The following is a 24,297-nucleotide window of genomic DNA, read 5'->3' as shown; positions in this document are numbered from 1 at the left end:
GCCGATGAAATTTTTGGAAACTTTATGAATCATATGACATGTGTGGTTTCGGTGGAGGTTTAAAACCAACCTGTGCCTCGAAAAAAGGTAGCCATCACAAACTTAGGCACCATTTGCAGTCTAAATGCTAAGCTATTGCCTAGACTAGGGATCAATCCTAAGATTCAGTAAATTTAAATTCCAGAATTGAAATCCCAAGGCCATTCTCAAACTTCAGTCCATTCATCGTCATCAACTCTGCCTAAATTACCGTATTCACAAGCTTATATATGAGACAATAAACGGATGATATCAAAAAATGTATGTCATTTCGGCCAGTCAAACAGAAATCCGTTCGTTCACACAATAGATACATCTCTATGAATGCTTGTAAATATTATTCATTTTAAACGCGATAATGACCTAAGATACGAAGATAATTTATGCCGAAAAAAAAGAAGAGTATACCTTATCATGATTTAATCAAGACATTTTGCGAATGCATTGGTCAACGCCGAGAGAAAAGATTCCATAGCAATTACGAAATTAAGCATCATCGAATGTGAAATTCCATTAAGTTGAGTTATTGGCAGTCTATTTGCTAATGGACTCTCTGTGTGTTGATATTTTAACCAACAGTGGCAAGAGCATACTAATGAAGCATTTAATTTTAAGCCTTGTTATTTTTGCTGTATTATTTTTTGGTTAATTCACAATAGGATTTCATTTTCAAGTAAAGTCAAGACGCATAGCTGTTTACTGATTCATGTAGCGATATTAAACCACTTTAATGAATAATAATAAATTATTCAAAAACTAAATATTTTCTTAAGAAGCTTCCTTAGATCTTTTTTTATGAATAATTACTTAATAATGATATTTTCATAATATAATAGCTAAGAATTCATCGAGAATTCTACTTGACGAAGTTTTTAGCGCGAAATTTTATTAAAATGAGTGCTCTTGTGAATAATATTTTGAATAGTTGTCCGGCACACGTGGTAGATGTCAGGGTTAAACATTGAAATTTGCAAGGTGCACATTCCAACAACTATTTTGAATTAATAAGTTTTTATCAAAAGAAGAAAAAAAAATGTTATGGTCAAATTTTTTGCAGCTTCCCGTGGAAAAAAAAAAACATTGATGCTGTTTGACGGGAAATTGCATATTGATCTTGAATTTTAAAACGGTATAATAACTAGCACAATTTCCCGTCAATTATGTCGAGAAAGATTATTGAAATTGGATTTTGAGTTTTGGTGATGTTTAGGGGTGTATTCAAGAGGAACGGAGTGGTTTGGGGTCAAAAACTTTCCTGTGTCCTCTACTTTGCTAGGGTTTTTCATGAAAGTCATTAACCCCTCAAATTGTTTACCTCCTCTATCTTCACAAAAGTTCTGTTTGCGCTTCAGGTGAGGATACAAGACTAAAGGTCCCCAATGCCGAGACCGAGACCGAGACTTCCTGGGCAGTCTTGGGAATTGAGAATTGAGAATCAGATTTGAGATCGAGAGTTCGGGAAACCTTATACAGGACCTAATTAAGCATACGATGCAGATTTATGATGCATATTATATCATCAACTAACCTTCATTTTTTGCACATTTTTATTCAAAAATTCAAATTCTTAAACCAAAAAAATGCGTATCTTTCAAATGCCATAATCACGAATCTCAAACTTCAAAATAGCACGTTGGCACGTTTCAACAGCGCTTGATCAGAATATTAATTAATTTGTAGGACTTAAATGAAATGACAAAAATTAAATCATCATAAAGAAGAAGAAAAAAAAGTTAAGTTTTATTTATTCGATAGCGATTTATGGTGCCCTCAAAATTAAATTAAATAAAAACCAGTAGACTCGAAAAAATAAAAAATTATGCAGACGACCTTGATACACAAAAGAGATATATGTAGAGAAAGAGAGAGAGAAAAAATGAGATAATACGGCATCTTTTGTAAGTGAACCGTTTTACGACGTGGGATATTGAAAAATTGGAGTGGAAATATCGTGTGACAAAATAATAAATAACCGAACTGTTGCATGCAACTTCTTCATCAGCATTCTAATGGCATTTCTGGTGTCTTTTCAGGGGCAAAAGTAATCAACGAAAGATATTTGAGACCCCATTTAATAAATATTATGGCTTTGTTTGGAGACTTTATGAGCCGTAAAATTAATGTGAATGACAAAAGATGATACATTTTATAAGTTTATGCGAAAAAATTGATTTAAAAGCTAGATGATGATGAATATTGCAAATAAAAAATAGTTAGAGACTTAATTTATTCACCATTAGTCCAAAACAATACAGCAATCTAATAAGTTTTATGATTATTCGTTGTCTAAAAAAAATTGATTGAAAAATTTTCATATATAATGAATGAGTGACTGATCATATCATATTTCAAGGACGTGCTTTAAAAAAGCTAAAAAAAACACACAAGTCACTCGTTGAGTCAAAAGATAAAGTAGAACTTTAAAGAGAGAATTTACGTGTTGTTTAAAGTGTATTACACAAACATCGATATCACTTGTTCCTTTAATGGTTTATGTACGCTAGTGATACGACCGTGACAACTAACATGGAGAGAAAAAAAAATATAATAATGGCCTTTAAAATTCTAATTATAAAGCAACCAGTTACAATATTATGCAAAAAACACTTCACTCGTCTCTTGATCTCCGATCGTTCTCATATGAATTGTAAATGCTATATATAAAGGCAGGTAATACAGTGGATTATTAGAGAAGGGTTTTATCATAATAAATTTCATTATAGTCGAACGAGAATTGATTGAGAAAAAATGGAAACGACATGAAAATGTTGTTTCATAGTTAGTTGAGCTTGTGGGATGTCAGGGGCGCATTTTACAGATTTGAAAAATGGTTGGGAAAAATGGAGGGGCGTAGGGCTGTCATAACAGAACTTTGGTGGTTGTACACTAGTGTACCCTTCAGACGTAACATGAAGGTATCCAAGAAATGCTAGAGAGAGTTTTCTTGATTTGTGTCAGCCAATCAAGATGTTGCCTACTACTAGTGTATCACAGAAGGTGCTCAGATTTATTGTGTCTCAAAAATGATTCATTTTCACTGTTCTAGACAAATTAAATTGCAGTCAACTGTCTTTCAAGGCACTGCATCTGATTAATATTCTCTTAAACTAGATATGATTCATAAAATACAGCAATTTAATTACACATCAAATAATCAAGAACAAAGTGAACACCCACTTAACACCAGACAATCAAATAATCTGGCTAAAAATAGAAACGAGAAAAATCACAGACCAAAGAAACTGGAATGTGGCCGCAATGTATATAGATGCATTATGCAATTTAAAAACAAAGCCAATAATCAAAAAAAAATCTTGCATTTTTTTCAAATTGAACTTTGGAGTTTTGGGTTTGGGAAAAATTTCCTTGACATTTATGATTGTAAAATTTTAATTGCAATTCATATCTAACTACATGCTACAGAATCTTGTTAATCTGGATTAATAGATTCTAGAATTAATCGATGAAAGTGCACTTGCGACCGGATCAATAACAATTTACATTCAAACGACCTTCAATGATATTCTAGAGAAGGAATTACATGCTTGAATGTATTTTATTGCAGTTCTTTCAATTAACAACAAGCCGCTATTGTGTCTACGCATAGATCTTTTGCCACATAATAAATTAGCTGTTAGATATGTAATAAAGTGTGTGAGCAATTTCATGGTCCATAATTAGTGCGATAATTCATCATTCATTTAATAAGTAAACTGCAATACTTCTTTTGTTATTCACTCATTTACTTATGTCGATGCTCACTGCACATTGTTTTTTGTGAGACAATAATTAAAACATTACATAAATAAAATTCATTATAATAAGCCGACAAATCAATTTACACACAAAAAAAAAACTATGTAATTAAAACATTGAGATATAACAATAACAAGCTAAAAGTAACAGCAGCAAAAAAAAAACATAGATAGATATGGTGTGTCTGGTTATACTTAATAGAAAAAAAAAATAATATAACTAAAGAGGTAGAGAGAATACGAGACAATTAGGGAAAATAAATAGACGCCAATTTACAATGATCAAATTGTAATTGCGTCACGTTTTCTATTCCGTCAAACAATAGATTTTTTAAAGAGTTTCAATTGAAGTGGTAAAAATAAGAGACATAAAAAAGGTAAAAGAAGAAGAAGAGGTAACAAAAGAAGATCTTATTTTGTTCCTTCAATGTGCTAAGCTTCGTAATGCACCCGAACTGTGCATGATTAGGTGTGAAATTGCAAATGAGCAAATGCACTAAACTTTATGGCTTTACAGGTGTCTAATGCACTTTATCGTTAAATTGATGAAAACAAGAAGCAGAGAGGTTGGAGCAATCAAGTTTTTAAATAAGCAAAATGAGGTATTTACATCAAACTTAGTGTTTAAGGACAGAGATAGCTTGATTCCGGAGAGTTCGGACTACACAAGTCCAAACACAAACATCCAGGTTAAAGAAGCTTTCTAAATGGAGTAATTTCAGCTCTGTTTTAGGATCTAATACTCTTTGGTAAGGTATAATCTATACCCTTTACACAGCAACTAAGAAGATTGCCGATAAGTCAAAGCATTGCAAAGTATAGACCACATAAATAAATTCCTTAAGAAGCATTGCTGTTCGGGATCAATTGGTAAATATGCGATATCTTATTAGCGTCATTACATACGCTTTTTTTCTTTTCTTTATTTGCAACTTAACAATATTCACATGTGTAACTGCATATTTCTATAAACGAAGGTTCATTGTGGCAACTGTTTTTTTTTTTTCGATAATTTTATTACCTTTTGCATTGTAAACATTTCAAATTTCTTAAAATCATTATTACGCATTGTTAGATAAAGCTAAAAAATGTAAAGTACTTGAGATATGAATAGAGTGGTAAAGCTACTTAGACGTAAAGGCTTTCTAGTGGATTATATTTTTTAAAGAAAGGAAAGGCGTTTATGTCCATGATTTGAAGTCTACTCGACTGTCACACAGGTTAGTCTCATGAAAAAAAAAAAAGTTCAATGAATTTATTAAAGCGTTCGCATTGTAATTTGTTTTTTTGTATCTAATATCTGTAATTAGGATTGATTTAGTGATAAATGACTTCCTTGAGGAAATTAAAGGTGAAAAACTGGTATAGTTTTAATAACTTTCGGAAAGTAGCGATTTGCATAATTTGAAGTTGGAGGACAACACTTTCTAATTGATTTAATTCTCATTAAGCAGTCAGGACCCATATAACACACCATATACCCACACTTTCAGACTTCCAAAATATCCAACTAATTGAAACATTATCAATTATGCCCAAACGATTTTTACGAGCGGTAATGAGACTCCATCATCATAAACATCGCGAATGTCCATCACCTAAACATTTCTACATAACACGCGTAATTTAGCTTGCGCCATGCGTATCCGATTAAGCTCATCCGTAAAGTAATTTTCAGCTCATTTATTAAATTAGTCAACAATCGAATTTGACTGCATTAAAAAAAAAGTCAAGCTAGATCTGTGAATGGACACAGCCACATATGATTGCATCATTAGTGTACATCTAGTTCAGTAATATCTTAGAAGGAATATAACATCATGACTACTTACAAAATGAGATTAAAATTTACGTGTTTGCAATAAAATAAATTACAAATTTAATCAACTTGATTGACATTAACAAGCCAATGAATCTTGTACGCAATAAATATTTTATTAATTTCAATAAATTAAATCAATTGATTTTTCTTCCTGTAAAAACCAGTATGTAATCTTCTGAAGCTTCTCAATGGCTAATCGTCAGGTAATAAAAAGTCATTATGGTGAGCTTTACGCTTTTTAATAAATAAAGGAATAAAACATATTTTAGTGTCACATCTAAGTGTGCCTTTCTCTTAATCTATTCATTCGACTCACTCATCAATGGCAGTGAAAAGATTTATTGGAATAAACATTATTGCTTAACAAATTTTTTTTAAACGGTTTATGAGAATGTGTGAGTGTTAAATGTTAATTTTCAACATATTTCACTGTTGCAATCGTGAGTATCTTTCTAATCTTGCACGATATGAGTCACGAATATCATTTGCATCACTATCGGCATTTGGGGTTGCTGCTGTAATTTTGAATTAATTTGAATTTATGAAATGATTTGATATGTGTGCATGATAGTGAGATTAGTTGATTTTGATGAAATGACGATCGTTCTTTATATGGATATATAGACATTTAAGATTTACTGATTTTCGAGATTATTTGCTTATAATATTAAACAATTAAATTGCAATAAGCCTATCTTAACGAGTTAATACTAATCAATGTAGCTTAATAGCTATTATCCATGCTAGTTCTAGTTTAACACAGCTTATCTACTTCTTATACTAACATTGTAAGCTTAATGATGGACTTCACAAGTGAATGAACTCTAAGTCTTATGACCCACAATCAGCAGTCAATAAAAATTCGAAACAACTGAATTTCTCTATCCAAAAAGACCGACAAAAGCACCAAACGTACGTTTCATAAATATAAAAAAAAATATAAATTTTTATTGTGTGAGCATTAAAACTTACAACCTTTATTGCGTTAATTTTAATTGAGTTATTTTTGTTAAGGTAATTTCCACTGAAAATTATAAATTAAATAATCTTAAATCAAAAGATCTTTTTGTCGCTTCAACACTTATTCATTACACGTTCCAAACAAGCATCGTGTGTCATCACATCTCTTTTTTTTTTCATTATTTTTTTCATTTCGAGTGCGAAATCATTTCAACAATTAATCTTAAAATCACTCAGCAAATAAATCTCAATTATAATTTCTTAAAAAAAATCCGCATAAAAGTTTTTCACAATTTTGCACGCTCATAATAATCATGTATAATGTGTTGGCAACAACTGCGGTAAGCTTTAGAAAAGATACATGTTTTCTTGTGATTAATATCTAATCCTGATTTTCATTAACTAGACCATGCAAAAGTAACTGCTCTTGCAGATCTTAATTTTTCATAATTGAACACGCAATGAGACTTTATGCCTTTTGGCGTGCAGTGCTGCTCAGACTCTAATCAATCACTACCGTACGAGACTGATCTCCAACTTGCTCTCTTTACAGTATTTTTTTCTCGTGGAAACGAACGAAGAGATTATGCAATTTTATTTACGTACAAATATGAAAAAAAAACTTAAAAGAAAAGAGAACGTTCAATAGTTGACAAGAACTGTTGCCGTTTATGGCATGCGAAATGATAGCAATTAAATTTATATCGAATGGATCGTTCGCGCTTGCACAATGTGCTGAGACTTTTTTTGGTCGCTAAGCTAGGGACGGATACATTAATGGACTTTTGAAGTTTTATTGAACATTTCCAGTTGTAAATTTTTTTATTGAATTTAAAGTTAGATTTTTTGTCCGTGATAAGCTTTTATAGAGTTTGTTCAGTTGTGTGCTTAAATAATTAGTACAATTTATGCGTAGACATCATTTTGAATTAGTCAGGCTTAAAGCTTATAGCTTATTGACTGTAGCTTGATTTTGAAGGATTCAAATCCACTTAGCCTGATCAGATAAGAAGCATGCTCAAAAAATTGAACATGCTCTTGAAAACACTAATTTAGATGAGTATGCGTTTGTATGTTAGGTCAAGTTCACAAAAAGCCAGGAAATCTAGTTTATAGATTGAATTTGGTAAGCATATTGAAGGCTCAGCTTTCATTCACTTTAATTAATATTTCTCAAAAAACAATCAGCCTCCGTAAGCTTCTTTAATTACCAAACTAATTAATTCAATCCACAATGATAACCTCAAAAAAACCAATAATTATTTCCAAAAAACCCCGACGATCCCAGAAATTATTAAAAATTTACAAAATTTCTTGAAGGATTGAGTTCAAATTTCAGTCCTAAAACAAAATGTGTCTAAATGATGCATAATGTGTTTACTAATTGCTTCCACAATTCGCACCTTTTATCTGTGTTGATTATCAAAATTGATATTGACAGCGCCCCTACACTCCTTGTCACCAGATTAACACATCATAATCATGACAAAAACAAATGTTGCAAAAATTAAATTAAGAAAATTGAATACCGAGACATTTCACAGGTTACAACCCTAGTGTGAATTGGAACTGATTGCAAATTAAGAAATCTCTAAATTTGTAAAAAATAAAATAAAGTTACAGAGAGCGGTCAACCAAAAAGAGAACTTAGACGACATTAAAATTATTGATAACATATTTCACAACGCAAAGCATTGGCTTTAAGCATCAATGTCAAATTTATAGTCATTTTAACAAATAGTTATGTCTCTTTAGTATGAATGTAAACAAGTTCCGAATGAGAGAGACATTTTCTTCTTTCTTAATTAGCACAATCTGCGAGCTGCCTAAGATCGTTAAAAATCCATCAAGTTGTTTCGGAAAGTCTTTAATTTGCATATATTAAATTGATTTTCTTCAGTTGTGTGTGGCACTATTAAGATTTTTGTCAACAACAAACTATTAATTTAATTAATTAAAGTAATTCAATATACATTTTAATTGGTTCAATGCTCTCCATACTAAATTAAAAGAAATGTGTAATTAAATTGTTGTGCACAAGTTTTTGTCGTAATTACATACAATCCAACTAATGGCCTGTCATCATTCACTCATTCATGTGAAATAAACGTCAATTACAATGCTGCCGTTTTCTTCCTCCGTGGTTGACGATTGTCACTTTTGTTGTGAATCATAAAGATTTTTCGTTGTTTTTTCGACCTAAGTCTCTTTTAGTACAAGTGGGATACTCAAAAAGTCTACGCCAAATGACTTTATGTGGTTATTGCTCATTACTGGAAACTTTATAGTTTTTGGCTATTTCATTAGAAAAACACCATCTAAGGCCAAATGCTTGTGTCCAAAGAGGCAATTTGGATGAAGATTGTTGAAAATTCATTCAGCAACTTACTGAATGTTATTCCTATGTTGTTGTGTGACCTGAACATGGCTAAGTTACAGGAAATTGATGTCGGATACTATTTGTTTGATTTTTATGAGATTGATTGTTTAAAATTAAAACTTTTAGGAGCGTATTTTGAATTAAGTTGACTCTTAAGTCATCATTTTGGTCAGCCCGAGTGATACAATGCTTGTCTTGTAAGGTTTTCATGTTATGGTCATGAAAAATGTTACAGTTTTGTTTTACAGATTAGAAAGTTGACATCTTCTTTAAATGTCATGGCGAGCGCCAGTTCTGTTTTTAGCTTTTTTAGGGCTATTGACAAGTTATTGCTGTCTATAAAATGTGTATCAATATCAATCCTCTCGTTAGTTCTTTCAATAGTTCTGTAGTGTTATTTAGATTCATTAAAATCACAGTTTACCATTCGTCGTCGCCCAACAGATTCCTCATTTACTCTCTCAAGATTGTTGTTGTCAAGATAACACTCCTAACATTAATGAACGACTACGCTCGCAATTTTTCACTGCTATTTAATTGTTGTAAACTAATCTAACAGATGGTCATGATTGAATCTTTCTTAAAGACCTCCTTAAGAGCTTTTTAAAAGCTTTTGTAAGTAAGTAAGGAAGATCTAAAAGGTTTGATTTGCTATTACAATAATCTCAACAGAATAATGCGGAAGATGAAAATTTCTCAAGCATATCTTCGATCTTTTCGTCTCAAATTCACTAATTCAGGGTTGTCTAAACTTTTTTGAGGAAAGGGACACTTGGGTTGCAAGCGATTTTTGCCTGAGCTTGTTTTGCTGCATATTTGACCCTAGTATGCAAAGAGGGTGCTTTCAAGAGCAGCGTAAGGTGACATCAAAGCTCACAAGCTTGCTCATCTAGTGTATTTAATGTGGACAAGCTCTCGAGAGCCTTCTTTTTGTCTGTTAGGGTGAGTTTGCTTTAAGCACATGTGTCGCATCACACAGTTCGATCAACACTGCACATGAAGTAAATTTCATTTTATGATTTCTAATTCCTTTGTTACGTACGAGAAATCTTTCTTTTTTTGTCAATCAGATCACAATGAAGTGGATCATATGAAACCAATAATTATCCATATAATTCTATATAAAAAGCGGTAAGCCATTGAACACACAAAAAAATGTTAAATAGAGATTTGACCGCTGCATTGCGTGATCAATTGTGATTAAGACAACAATATAACCTCACACTTATACTTTAATCCAATTAATTTATTATTAACGGCCAAGCAAGTCATTTGAAGTACAGAATTAGTAAAAAATTGCATAGCTATTGACTTTTTTTTCTATGAGATATTTTATTAAGATCAATAGCAACCAACATGTATATGTTTAGAGCATTTGAATACTATGGGTTTAGAAATAAATAATCTCAAATTTAATTGATTGCATAACACATAGTAAATTGGTGCAAGTTTCATACACTCGAATTTAAATTACTGTGTGTGGCAATTTCAAGGCTGTTGGAAGTACATTACAACCATTTTTTTTATTTTTCTCACTTTGCAATTGAATGAATAGAATATACATGGTACGTATCGATTTAAATACCAATAATAATAGTAACAATAATGCAATGAAATGAAACAAAAGCAGCCTCCGTACTTTATATGAAAATTCGAATTATAGTACTTGGAAGCTATTGTCTATTTTTGTACCTAAGAGAAAAATTGTAAATGGAAAAAAAAATCCGACTTGAATTAATTTTTCATAATGTAACAAGACAATCGAAAAGTGCGTGAGAAATTAATCGCAAAGCAGTAGTTTTATTCAGGAAGTTAAAGTTCTTCTAATGCTCAATTCAGCAACAAAAAAAAATGTTGATTCACGCTTCCATTCGGCATAGCATGCTGAGCATAGTTGACATTCCACGTACTAAAACGATTTATTAAATGCACCACCGGATAAGACTATTAGAGACTTCACGAGACCGTAGCTCATAAGTGATTATTAGAGCCTTGAAATGTATGCAAAGGAAATGTTGTAATTTTATAAAATTTAACCCAATTTGCATTGTTGAATGGCAAATTGAAACTTGCTGCTCTTGTCATGATTATTTAGCTTTTACCTTTCGGGCATCTTACTATTCAGTTTATGCTTTATGTATAAATAATTTCGTATGGGTAATGACGTTTGTATTTTTATGGCGAATTATTTGGATTCGTGGAAGTAGAAAATTTATGTACATTTGTGGAAGTCGCAATTGCTTTATATTTGCTCATAAATGTTCAGTCATTAAGCTTACCTTCTGACAAACTATGTAGATGATTCACTGGATGTTTGCAGATTTCATTTGTTTGACATGTGTGTTACTTGAGTAATTTTGATGATCTGTCGAGTTCAAGCACATTTCAGAAGATGATTTTTTTGCCAATTTTTACTATTTGTTTATGATGCAAGCTTCAGTTATAACACAATTTATGAATTAAAGTATGTAATACTTAGTGGATGTTGTTGATTTGAAAATGTCGACTTCTTTTAACATTTTAAACAGAACTAAAACACTGATTTGAACACAAGAATCAATCTTGAAATGAATATTTGTTTTCAAAGATTGTTTCGATGAGTTCTATAAAAAAAATCGTTCACTAATCCAACTTCATTTTATTTCAGTTCATTCAAATTCAAGAATTTAGCTAGCAAATTTAAAATTCAAAAAATCGTTATCCAATGCAAACAAATTTTAATGACTTTGAATAGAATATTAATTTTTTATTGCTTATTAAAATTAATGTCAAGCGATAAGGCTGCAGATTAAATAAATTAAAAAAATTTGGCATATAAGCATGCATCAATCTTAATTTGCGTATTTAAAAAAAGGATTTTGCAATTCTAAATGGCGTCAAATTAAGTCCACTGCTCTTTGTTTTAATTTACATGCGTTTAGTGCTCATTTAGCACATTTAAGTAGTTTAACATATTCATAATGTTATGGTGCTTAATGAAAATTTACTGCAAATATTTTTCTTTTTTCATTCGTATCTCGATTGCTTTCATATACAAAACTTAATTTTACTTTATTTGCTCATGTACCGTTCGTGTTTCCAAATTTGTTTCGCATTTCATCTGTCACTGTTTGATTGGTACTACAGTTAATCGTTAGAAAAGAAATAATTATTGCTAATGAATGTGGCCACATACGTGGATTTTTCAAATGCAGCATATGCTGTATCAAACAGGTGAATGTGCTCGGTTTGGATGAAAGGCTTGGTTAAAGTAATGCATCTGATTTGACTTTTTGAAAATTTGAATAAATTTGTAGAATTTAAGGATATGAAGAACGATTATGTTGAATTAGGAGGCAACAGAGGTGTCTGATCAGACCATTCTCAACCCCATAGGTACGCAACTGCTACCCCTTAATTAGTTGCTCATATTGATCGACCCCCTTAAAAAATGCGCTCAAGCTTCAACATCCAAAACCATTCTCAATTAAGTTTCTTTTCATATTTCAATTCGCGATTTCCTTTTTAAACTGTATCTCTTTGGATATTTTGTTAATTTATTGTGGAGCAATAAAAATGTATGACTTGTAGGTTGCAAAATTAGTACAGCAAGCACTTGAATTGAGGAAGCAGGTTGGACTTTTAATATTTTGATTTTATAAATTCATCATGTGGGAATAAATTGCTGTAATTTCAATTTACTAAATGTTTTCAATTATATCTAATAAAGCTCATCATGTGGATGCAAATTAAAATGTAGTAATATTTAGGGATTTTTTATTTTATTACAGAATATAAGAGACAAACAGATTAAAGCCAATCACCATTATGTCAAATAATATCCTGAGCGACACTAATGTAGAAGGCTCCACCACAGAGCTTTTAGGGTTCCGCTAAACCTTTTTAGTACTAAATGAAAGCCGTCCAAATTTGGCAGCCATATGGACGCCAAACGGAGGTGACTTCCGTTTGAATTAGTAAAAGCGGTTTAGCGAAGCCTTAAAAACATCAAAGCGGCCTTCTTCATTTGTGTCGCTCGGGTGTATGAAATTAAAAATTCCTCAAAGAATCAATAATCAATTGATTCTTCCATCATCGTGGGCATGCACTTTCAGGAATACATCGTTTAACGTTATCTCTAACATAACCTTTAATGCATTCGCATGCTGGAGGACCGCAAACCGAAGGACAGATCGGATGACGATTAGCGCATGATGGCTCACAAAGATTTCCACATTGAGAAAGCTCTGTATATCGTTCTCGGCATCTACGGCGTCTCCCGTCAACAAAAGCAGAATTGACTGAAAAATAGATTTAAATATTGTTAATTAATTTAATTGATAGTTAAATCGACTTACAAGTTCCAATTAATGCCAAAAGAAGCACAAAAATTATTAATTTGTTCATTGTTTAGCTTATTGGATCACTCAGTTGATTGAATATGATTGATTCAAATAAATATGTGTAGGTGCTTACGAGTGAAAATGAAGTAGAACTAATGAGCAAAACTGTTCTTATCAACTATTTATACTCTATTAGCTAAATAATGACATCAATATTTCAATATCATTTGATTTAGCAGCATCTTATTGTCAACTATGCAAAAATGTGGACTTTCGGATTACAATAAAATAGAAATGTTTTAATTACAAGTCATAGACATTGAATCAAGCAATGTTTGCATTATTAAGCATAACATGAACTGAATTCTGTGTTTGTTTCTCTACAATGGTGGTCTAATAATTAAATCAGGTTGATATTTGAAACGAATGTAATTTTATCATGCTTGTTATCTATAAAATTAGATTTGGCGGTTAAATTACACTTTCAAAATCAAAATTCAAAAAAACAAGAAAAAATTCATCATCCCTTGGAAAAATATTCAAAATTGTCGAAGACCGTTAAGGAATTTCGAATTTTCGAACAACGGTTGATTTCAAATTTTCTTATTCCAGAAACAAAACATTTTAATTTATTTAATTTATAAGGAAATCTAAAGTGATGGTAAGTTATTAACACATTATCAGATATATATCATAGTAATCAACAATTCTTTACAAAAATCTATAACAGGAACGCAATCAAGGACATAAATTTTTGAATCCTAAGGAAGCATCCTGGAACTTTGATTTGAGTGATATTAAAAATGATAAAACACAATATTTAGATAAAACAGATCAACTAAAAAGTGCACCAAATTCACCATTTGAGCCAAAAGAGATATCTGCAAGATCTACGCACATTAAATCAAAGCAAATGCTTGATCAATTAGATTTTGATCAAATAATGAAATCCAGCTCGTCGGAAGCTGTAAGAAACAAATATCGTGAGAGTTTAGCTGTTGGACGAATAAGTAACTTCCCAAAAACGAATGAGTCTAGTTTTAGATCATCAATTAGCAGCAAAAATAATGAAATAGTGAGAACAACATCAACAGCCAGTCGAAAAGATTTTTGGGATGACGCAAATCCATCATTTTCGAGTTTTACTGGAAAGAACATAACATATTCAAATGAGGAATTCACACCAGCTGAGCATATGGCATTTCAATTAGAAGAGGACGAGAAAATGCAAGAAATGGAATATGCTGTGATTCCTCGAGTCAATAAAATCCAAGAAGAAACGATAAATTGGGAAAACAATGTATCAAGACAACCGGAAATGTCATTTGGACAATATTGTATGGATAAAATGAAGCAGAGCAACATCCGAGAAGTTTATAGCAATATCAGTCCACCAAAAAGACAAGATAGAATTCCATTAGTAGAATTAAGTGCAAATGACAGTTCAATAATGTTAAATGAATTGAAAAAGGATGGAAAGTACGACACTAAGAATCTCGAGATGCTAATCAGTAAGTTGATTTTATATCCAGCTCTGGATTTTCATTAAATAAAACCTCTATTTCACAGAAAAATGCGACCCAAATAAAGCAACAAACATCCTGTTCAAAAAAGACGTCGAAAAGAGAGTCAAGGAAGTGCAAAAGGACGTTTCAGAGCTGTTTGGCAATCAAAGGACCAGCAATACATTCCCAAGTTCTGTTGCACGAATGATGCAGGAACTGGATGTCGATAGAATTATGGAATTAGCTGAAGAAGAGAAAAATAAGATGAGAATGGAGCAAGAAATGGACATGCTCGATGATATTCCAGTTCAGGACGAGAATATTAGTAATGATGAACTCCAAAGAGGCAGACATGAATTAAATACAGAAAATCGTGGTACAAAACGAAGACAGTCATTACTTTCAAATGAAACTCCACGATCAGCACTTGATAAATGCCTTAGATCAAGATCGCCATCAAATTATAGAGAACTTGAGAAAGCAGCAGAAAATCTTAAACCAAAAATGGTCAACGATGATGATATCTTTAAAAAGCCACTACCAAGTGATACCACCCATCTAAGAAGCTGTCTTAAATCTCCAACAAGCACAATGAGTGAAAATTCCGATTCTCAACAATCATCCAGAGAATATTTTACAGCTATGCAAGGATTGTCAATTCGATCACCAAACGAAAAATTATCCTTGCCTAGTTACGGTCTTAAACGTCCTGACAGAACCTTAACATCACCAACATCATCATCATCGATTCGATCAATTAATTCACAAAATTGGTCACCAGAACATAGACTGAGACGAAGTGCCTCACAATTAAGTAACGACAGTGAATTTAATGATGACTTCTTGCCAATTAAAATTAATAACATGGATAATAGAAAGATTTCATTTCCATCTGTGAAAATTGACAAGTATGTCACTAAAAGCATCACAATACAAAATGGATCTAACAAAAATTGCCATTAAGAGTTAAAGTCATCGGTCCAGGATTCTCAGTCTCACCACAAGAAGAATTCCGAATGGTTCCAATGGAAGCTCGAACATTTAAAGTCAAGTTTATGCCTAGCATTGTCGGCCCAGCACAGGGAAGCTTGATTTTTGAACTTATTACGAACAAGCAATGCTCAAAAGCAATTCCTCTGTATGCATATGGTGGACATTCAAGTATCAGCATTGAGGGTGTCCAGAAAGGCCCATTTGGGCCGCAATTCCTCACAATGGGAACTGTTAAGGATCTTCATTCTATGATCGAGTCCAGAATCAGATTGGTCAATAAAGGAACACTTCCAGGCTTTGCCAGTCTTGCTTTTGAAAGAACTAAGCTCAGTGATTTTGTACTGTCAGATTCAATATCTGTGGAACCAAAGCAATTAAGAATTGAGCCTGGAAGATCAGCAGACGTGAAAATTAGATTTAAGCCATCAAAATCTGAGGTCCGAAAAATTATTTCCTTTAATAAGGATGTGACGACAATTGGTGAAATTTGCGTCATTAGCGGTGACGAACCGACGAGATTAAGGATCCTCAAAAATCAGCATTTTGTTGAGCCAAAATTCCTTAGTCATCTACCAAAATTACTTCCAAATGAGACAGAAATTCAAATGCGATTGCAAAAATTCAACGAAGATCTAAGTCGTGATAAATTGACGTCAATTATGGAAGAGACTATTCGTACACATGGAATTGCACTTACAGTTAATAGAGATTTAGAAGATTCAATAATGCTGTCTACAGAAATGTCAATGGCTGATGATACACGAATGAGTTTCAAGACTTTCCTAGATCAAACTAACATGCCAAATGCTATGGATACACTTTATTTTGATGATGTTCCAGGACATGGCGAGTGAGTATTTATTTTGTGCATTTTGGCATTTCCCATTTTCGGAAGCTGAATTTTGCTGTAACTTATATGATTTATTGCTTGATCTTGCATCCTGATGTTGATTTTAAGTTACTTTGGTAGATAAAGCACGACTTGTTGTTTTTCAATTAAATACTCGTACAGCTGGAATGATCCGTTAGCGGATCTAAGTAATTAATCAAGCGCGCATATTATCAAGTCAACATTTTTTTCTTGTGTAATTCAATGAATTTACAATCTAGTTTAATGGCATTTCTTAAATTAAGTAGCTAATAAGTATGAAATTTCAATGATGTTTTGTTGGAATTATATTTTTGATTCTCACAGTAGTTAAATAGTAAATATGAACTTTTAAGCCATACAAAAGTTAGTAAATTTAGAAACATTTGAAAGGTTTTGAAGCTGTTATTTGGATACAAATTACTGTTGTACGGTTTTAAAGCATTCATATTAATATAAAACATTTGTAAGGTTTCAAAAAAATACTAAACATTTATATGGATTTGTTTGAAAATCAAATTTAAAATTTCCGTTATTTTTTTCTAAGCTTTAATTCTAATGCTTGACTAAATATAATCCACTCAATATGTACTAATAAATCAATAATTATTTAATATACAATTATTCACGCCACAGTCGTTCTACATTCTAAATTTGTTTCCCATCGTACCTTTAATAATTAATTACAAATCATTCTCTAATTCCTTCAAACAGCTTTTTGGAAAGCAAAAACTTCCGCATATCACCATCAGAACTATTTTTCCATCGGTCAACAGACAATCATAATTCAACGAAGGTCATTCGAGTAGAATCCTTAAACAATGAGTTCATGTATATTGAAGCAGTTCCATCAAATCATAAATTAATTTCGGCAATGCGATCGTGCGGGAAGTTGAATCCTCGAGAATCATGCGAAATTAAGGTGTCACTTACTGAAAAGGCTTATGAAACTCCATACTCTGTTACTGCTGTTATAGTTGTAAGCATAATTAAGATTCTTCAATGACTAATTTTTACTTTAATTGCTTTAATTCTTTTTTTTAGCTTATCGTTCATGGGTCACGCGTTGAAATTCCAGTAAAGCTTGTAGACTGAACATCAAGGATGAGAAATTAAAAGAATTTATAAATATTATTCGTCCATTAAATTAATTATATTAATTGTACTTAAAAAAACCTTTTAAAATCTCCAATACAGTTGCACTTTTTATATATTTGTAGCTATTGCTGTGTAATCAATCAATAAACATTTTTTATAATATTTCATTATTTTGTAAATTTTTATTAAATTATATCAAAAAATTTACAATTTATAAATTAGAAATTACATCTCAATTTGATTTAAAAATATAAAAATATTTTTTTTAAGGATTTTTGTGGCTAATAGGATTGGAGCAATGATATTTTTAGGACTGGCTAATCATTTAGCTAGTCAATAGTTTGGGTAATGTGCATTTAATTATGATTTAAAGGAAGTTTTAAAATTTATTAAAATTTAACGGTTTTTTGGAATTTAAGTAGCAAAGACACATTTTGAAAATTAAGGGCTTTTTAGGTTTTGAATTCAATTGAAAACCGTACAATTCCATAGAAATTTCAAATATTATTTGACCGTTAGAGTTTGAATTTTAGCCGTTATAGAAAAATTTTAGAACTTTCGTACAATTGCAGCACAATTCAATCATAATTAAAAAGCACAATACACCACTTTGAGCTCACGAAAATAACTTGAATACACCAATGTGAATACTCAATTAAACAATTTTAAATCGTTAATTAACACTGATATTTTAACGATTATTAACAAGCGGAGAAAGAAAAATTTCTCCTTTCAATATTCTTCAAATTAAATAAGTTTTGATAAAATAATAATTAAAGTTGTTGGTTGAGTGATGCTACCAAACTAAAGTAACTGGATTGTATTTTTGGAAAATATCAAAATGTAGCTTGTCGGAACCCTTCGTTTCCAATTTGAACTGATTAGATAAAGGAAAGTCGATTGTAAAATTACAGTACGATTGATCGTCAACATGTCGTTCCAAACTTGTATCGTTTACATCGAAATCAAAGGTACATTCAGTCTGATTATCATGATTACATTTGTCATTAAAGGAGATCATCACATCTGTTGGTAAGGCGTTTGGTAAAATGGTATCTGTTGTATGATTGTGACTTGAGCTGAGTTCTTTACTAAGTTGTACAGGAATACTCGTCAATATGATACTAGATAAGGCAATGGTCATTATACTACATCCATAAATGAACATTGATACGGTCGCATAATGAATTATTTGTTTTGCTATTTCAATCGTCGGCATCAGCATTTCTATTTCTGTATACGTAAACCAATTCCGCGTCAATCCTTCCTTTAGTGCTAGTAATCTCTCGACAGTCTTTAATTTCTCATGAAATTCATTATCACTTACAACCAGATTCCATTGTATCGCATTAAGGAATGAGATCTCCAATTGCTTAAGTCGTTCCAGTGACATTTCACCTTCGTATGCCCAATTATTGACAAATACTTCCGTTTCATCATAATCACTATAGAATTTTGCCGAAACCATCTATAAACAAAGATAACAGGTGTTTCGTTAGTTAATTTCGTAAGAATTCATTACAAGGTCATTAAATGCTTACTAGAGTAACTAGGAGTAATTCCGATGGGCTAATTAATCGTGCATATGCTGGATCAGATTTTAAGAGCCTTTCCAAGTAAATCATCGACAAAATCATTGAGCAGGGTGTTTGTTGGCGCAGTTTTGAGATAAATTTAAGATCCAGCACATTCAAGTCGTAGTTCCTACGACTTTCATTGAAATGCGACGCAACTTGTTGTGCCAGTGGCTGAGAAATCATCCGGTTAGGATTTGATGGGCCATAATACAACGTCTTCTTGATTCTCTTCAAGAACTCTTGATGCTTGATGGAAATCTGTAAAAATAATGCCCAAATTTGGTTAATTATAGTGTGTTTTGTTACATTGTAATATGAATCATCTGACCTTATTTGGATTATTTGAGGATTTCGCTTTATTGAAAAGCGACACCATATTGCTTGCGTTTTATGCTACTTCCACAAGAGTATGGATAAATTCGAACTCGATATCTCCTTAGTTAAAATATTATTTTTAAAAAGTTTAGTGAAATCTGGTTTGACAAAGTGAAGTTGGCCTCGACTCAAAATGTTGTGATGAAAAATTCGAATTCTTTTCGACCGTTATTTTATGTTGAGAGTGTAACGGTTACATGAAATTCAAATGACTGCAATGTATTCTAGCAGATTTTGAATTCAAATTTTTTTCAGCCGTTTCTTAAAATTGATTTCATTGTAATTTTTTTATATTCACAAATCTTTTGATTTAAAGCCACTTAATGCGTTCATATAAAATTCATCCACATAAAATTTTAATTTTAATTACTTCTTCTTAATAGTGATACGATCATGACTTTCAAGTAATTTAGAGCACTTAATGCCCAAAGATATTTATCAAAACTTCAACTAAAATTTACGTTATCAAACAAGAAGGAAACTTGCTCTAGGCTATTTTTAAACTTTACAGAATGGACAGTTTATTATGCTTTTAGATTGTTTGCACTAATAAGCTATCTATGCTGCAATCTTTACATAAAATATAATGAAACTCTTAATGAGATGTAAAGAAGCTTTCTATGATTTGTTTATTTTGTAAACTTACTATTTTATTCTGGAAAATCAATTTCAAAGTGTTTAAAATTTATCCACAAATTTTCAAATTTAACGGTTTTTCAAACTTTAAACTTTAACGGTTTTCGAAAATTCGAAATTCATCAGAATATGTAACAGTTTTTAAATAAATTTTGACGGTTTAAAGAATAAAAATTACACAAATATTCAAAACTTTAATTGCCAAATTTGTGTAAATCAGCTTTGCAAAAAAGTTGTAAAGGTGCCAAAAAATAATCTCATAATTTTCAATAAAACATTTCACATTCTTAATAGCTCGTTCAGATTATCGCAGCAATTTATTTTAATTTCTGACAAATGAAATGAAATAAAATTCATAATTAACTTTAATTTTTTTCCTCTTTAAAATGCAAATTTGTTAACTTAATTGAGAGAATTTGTGCAGCGTTGGTTGCGGGGTTTACCCTAAACAGCATATGTCAGCACAAATTTCAATTACGCACACCCACACATAAAATTTAATTAATGTTTTGCTAAATTCATCGCCAAAAACAGCCTCATAATAGTAATGGCAAATTGGTGCTGATAATTGCAAACAATTTGCTATCAAATTAATGGATGTACAACTGCATCAAGTGATTTTCGCATTGGAACTAATGAAATTTTAACTGCATACATATTTAGGATTTAATTTTCAATGAAATTTTAATAAAATTTTCAATGTTGCAGTTGAGGAGATGCTGCAATTGATACAAATTGATTTTAGATGCTGTTAGTGATTTAGGAAGTCTGGTTGTTGCTGAAGTTACAGTAATTTAGCCATTATAGCTTATACTTTGCAAGATAACCTGAAATTGATAATTTTTGAAACAAAAACATCCAGATCAACTAAAAATCAGACTTAAATGAACATAATCCAAGTTCAATTGCTTTACTCAACTTCTAGAATCCCTAAAAACAACTCACAACATCCATTTCAATCCTTTTAATTGCTAAATTCAACAGGAAATGTAATTGTCGTTCTGTTAATCTGTTTACAAGGATGATTTCTATGACAACATTGCTATTCATGCTTTTCAATATTACCGATTACACGACAAATCACCTGATAACAACATGTTACGATATTGTGTCAATTTCAGCATCAGATTTTCACATAATCCATGCGGAAGAGATTTCAATATTGAGGAACACTCATCCATAAATCCAAATAACATATTTCAAAGATTTTTTCTATCTAAATCCTTTATGGCATCAACAGAAATTCTATAGCTAACAATTTTACATGAGCTAAATTGCATCTTAAATGGTGCTTTAAATTTAACTATATCTTACTATAAATTGTACAATGTCAGAGGTAAAGGTGAAAATAAATAGCACACTTGTTGCTTGTTTCCTATCGTTTTTTTTTTTGTGGATGTTTGTGAATGACGGAAGTAATCAATTTCAAATCGTTCAAAACTGCGATGGAAATTGTGAAATATGATCGGGTTGTGTGAAGGAATTGGGATGGTATTTTAGTTTTTCAACAAGAACTGGAACTCCTTAATGTGACGGTCAAGAGCTAATGAATTTTATAAAGTTAGAAATATAGAGAACGAGTTGTTGCTAAAATTTGTAAGAATTTTAATTTTTGAAAACAAAAGAATTTGAATTTTTTAATTCGTTAAAAATGAAAATTTCGAAAATGATTGTAATTTGAATTTTTGAAATCAGTTAAAATTCGAATTTTTAAAAATAAATAAAATTTGGATTTTTTTAAAGTAGTCAAAATTCAAATTTTTGAAAATGATTGAAATTTGAATTTTTGATATCCTTTAAAGATTGGACACAACCGGAAACAGTTTGGGATTTAAAATTTACAGCAGCTGTGATTTAAAAATACTTCCGGAATGTAAAAACATGAAAATTTACATAAAAATAGATTTTTTTATCCACATGAAATTTCAAAAACATTTCTTTTTTTGCAAAGAATAATGAATTCCCGTCCATCAAACGAAATATGCAGCATAATATATTATGCAAAAACATTGCAAGTGTGCACTCAAATGCATTCATCAAAAGCGTCCATGCTGTTTATTCAATGAAGATTATAAATATATTTTAATATTTTTTTTAGTGTTGATATTGTTGTATAAAGGATAGACATGCAGCAGTGATGAATATTCAATTCATACAGAATAAAGGAAAATATTATGTTGAAAAATAAAAATAAATTTATAGAAAAAAATTCTTAAAATATTATTATAAATTTTTGCATGAATGATTTTTATATGAATATGCATATTTTTGCTGAAAAATTGTGATGTTTGTGCAGCACTTGGGAGGATGAATTGTTATCTGAGGGAACATTCTGAGTAATTATTCTTGAAATATATCACAAAAAAAAACTTTAAAAACTTTTCAAAATTCTCAACAATTTTGAGAAAATATCTACAGAAATTCATGAATTATGCCAGATAAGCACATGTTGAAATGCTACCTCCTACGAAGGGGACGAGGTGGCAGTACTCTTAGAACCAAGTGACAGCCAGTTAGAAAATATGTCTGAACCGACAAGAAGCATGTCTTTTAGGAGAGTATAATCCGGTGTAATCACTGTCTGCTTGGGAAGATTGTTCGTGTCAACTGGATGCCACTTGGTTCTACGTATCCTGCCATCTCATAACCTCATGGTAGCATTTCAACATGTGCTGTTCGGGATATAAAATTGTTCATTTCTTGATTCATTAATTCCAACAAATAAACTTTTCTCTGTTATTTTCTTTAAAAATTACATGAATAGTTTGTGCATGCACAAATGTAAACTTGATTTTAGGGATTTGTGGTTATGTTTTGTACTTTAAAACTTTTGCCATCCAACTTTGTCATGGAAGAAGCTTTTGTTGAAATTTCATGGAAAATACAACAATCCCCTTTTGAGGTACATTCATAAATGTGGTTTTGCTACTTGCTTGTTAGATAGCAGAGAAGAAGTTTGATCTTTGGATAGTTTAAGCTGAATAGCTTTCAGAGCTCGAAGTCGACTCGGATTTTGTATGAAAACGTTGACTCAAGTCGGTTCTACTTCATATCAAGTCGACTTCGACCTCTGATAGCATTTAAGATCCGTTCTCTTATTACGTTAAGTTCCTAGACCGAGCGACGCAAATCTAGAAGGCTCCAACATTTAACTCCAAATAGAAGCAATTATTTTTATTTTTGTCATACGAGTAGGGGCTATAATGGGTGTGTGATTCAGATTTTGTGGACAATAAAATCCATGAATACTTTTGTTACAGAAAGAGGGGATCTTTTTTATGTTACGTAACAAATGAACGGACCCTAATTCCATAAAGTTAGAAATAATTGAAAATCGTCTCCCATTTCATACACAAAAAGGAATATTTCCATCGTTTAGCACTCGAAGAACATGGAAACTAAATTTATGCATTTATTCATATGGACCGCACTTAAAAGTTTCTTTGGGAAACTTTTCTGTAAAAACGAAATGAATTGAACTGCTAGAATTCACGTCATCGAATCGATGAAGCATTTAATTTTGAACTTTATTGTATGATCTACACGGTGATTCCACCGATGAATTTTTCCACAAAAAATGATATTTCTCTTAATTTACTCACTTTTTCACTACTTTTAATTTCCTATATCATATATTTACCTATTTACTATCGTTATATGTCATCTAGTACCTTTAATACACTTTAATTATGGAAATATTTCCATTTTTATGCCCGTTACTTATACTTTTTTTTTGGAATTTGTTGTTTTTGACATCATTCAAAACCCAAATTTAGACTATTTAAACACTTTTAAAGCTTCTTTGATAGTCTAATCGTTGGTTCCTTATCTAATACATCTTATGTTGTGCTTATTACTGCTCAAAACCAAGCTATTAAGCTAAAATTATTAAAAATTCTCATTGTCGAAAAAAAGTATACCCTGAATTTACGTTATAAGCCACAACCCGTTACTAAGCCACTGGCTT

At 31.3% G+C, this 24,297-nt stretch overlaps 3 protein-coding genes across 3 annotated transcripts; 2 read left to right on the top strand and 1 right to left on the bottom strand.

Annotated features, from left to right (window-relative positions):
* Positions 1-13,872: 13,872 nt before the first annotated feature.
* LOC139087697 (uncharacterized) lies at positions 13,873-15,746 on the top strand. The gene is made up of 3 exons (XM_070636588.1): positions 13,873-13,939; positions 14,009-14,789; positions 14,848-15,746. Exons 1-3 carry the CDS (start codon positions 13,937-13,939, stop codon positions 15,744-15,746), a joined length of 1,683 nt encoding a protein of 560 aa, XP_070492689.1. The 5' UTR covers positions 13,873-13,936.
* A 53-nt stretch (positions 15,747-15,799) lies between these two features.
* On the top strand, positions 15,800-17,876 carry LOC139087698 (uncharacterized). Its single transcript, XM_070636589.1, has 3 exons — positions 15,800-16,626; positions 17,359-17,623; positions 17,689-17,876. Exons 1-3 carry the CDS (start codon positions 15,800-15,802, stop codon positions 17,737-17,739), a joined length of 1,143 nt encoding a protein of 380 aa, XP_070492690.1. The 3' UTR covers positions 17,740-17,876.
* A 28-nt stretch (positions 17,877-17,904) lies between these two features.
* LOC139087699 (protein CNPPD1-like) lies at positions 17,905-19,816 on the bottom strand. Its single transcript, XM_070636591.1, has 3 exons — positions 19,648-19,816; positions 19,284-19,577; positions 17,905-19,210 (listed from the first exon to the last, which is right to left on the bottom strand). The coding sequence occupies exons 1-3, from the start codon at positions 19,693-19,695 to the stop codon at positions 18,539-18,541; spliced, it is 1,014 nt and encodes a 337-aa protein (XP_070492692.1). The 5' UTR covers positions 19,696-19,816; the 3' UTR covers positions 17,905-18,538.
* Positions 19,817-24,297: the final 4,481 nt, after the last annotated feature.

This window comes from Chironomus tepperi, unplaced genomic scaffold (genome assembly GCF_022539635.2).
Source record: "Chironomus tepperi strain 1889 unplaced genomic scaffold, CSIRO-AGI_Ctep_v1 contig_130, whole genome shotgun sequence".
In the NCBI taxonomy this organism is placed as follows: Eukaryota; Metazoa; Arthropoda; class Insecta; order Diptera; family Chironomidae; genus Chironomus; species Chironomus tepperi.
This window is presented reverse-complemented; position numbering and strand designations above follow the sequence as displayed.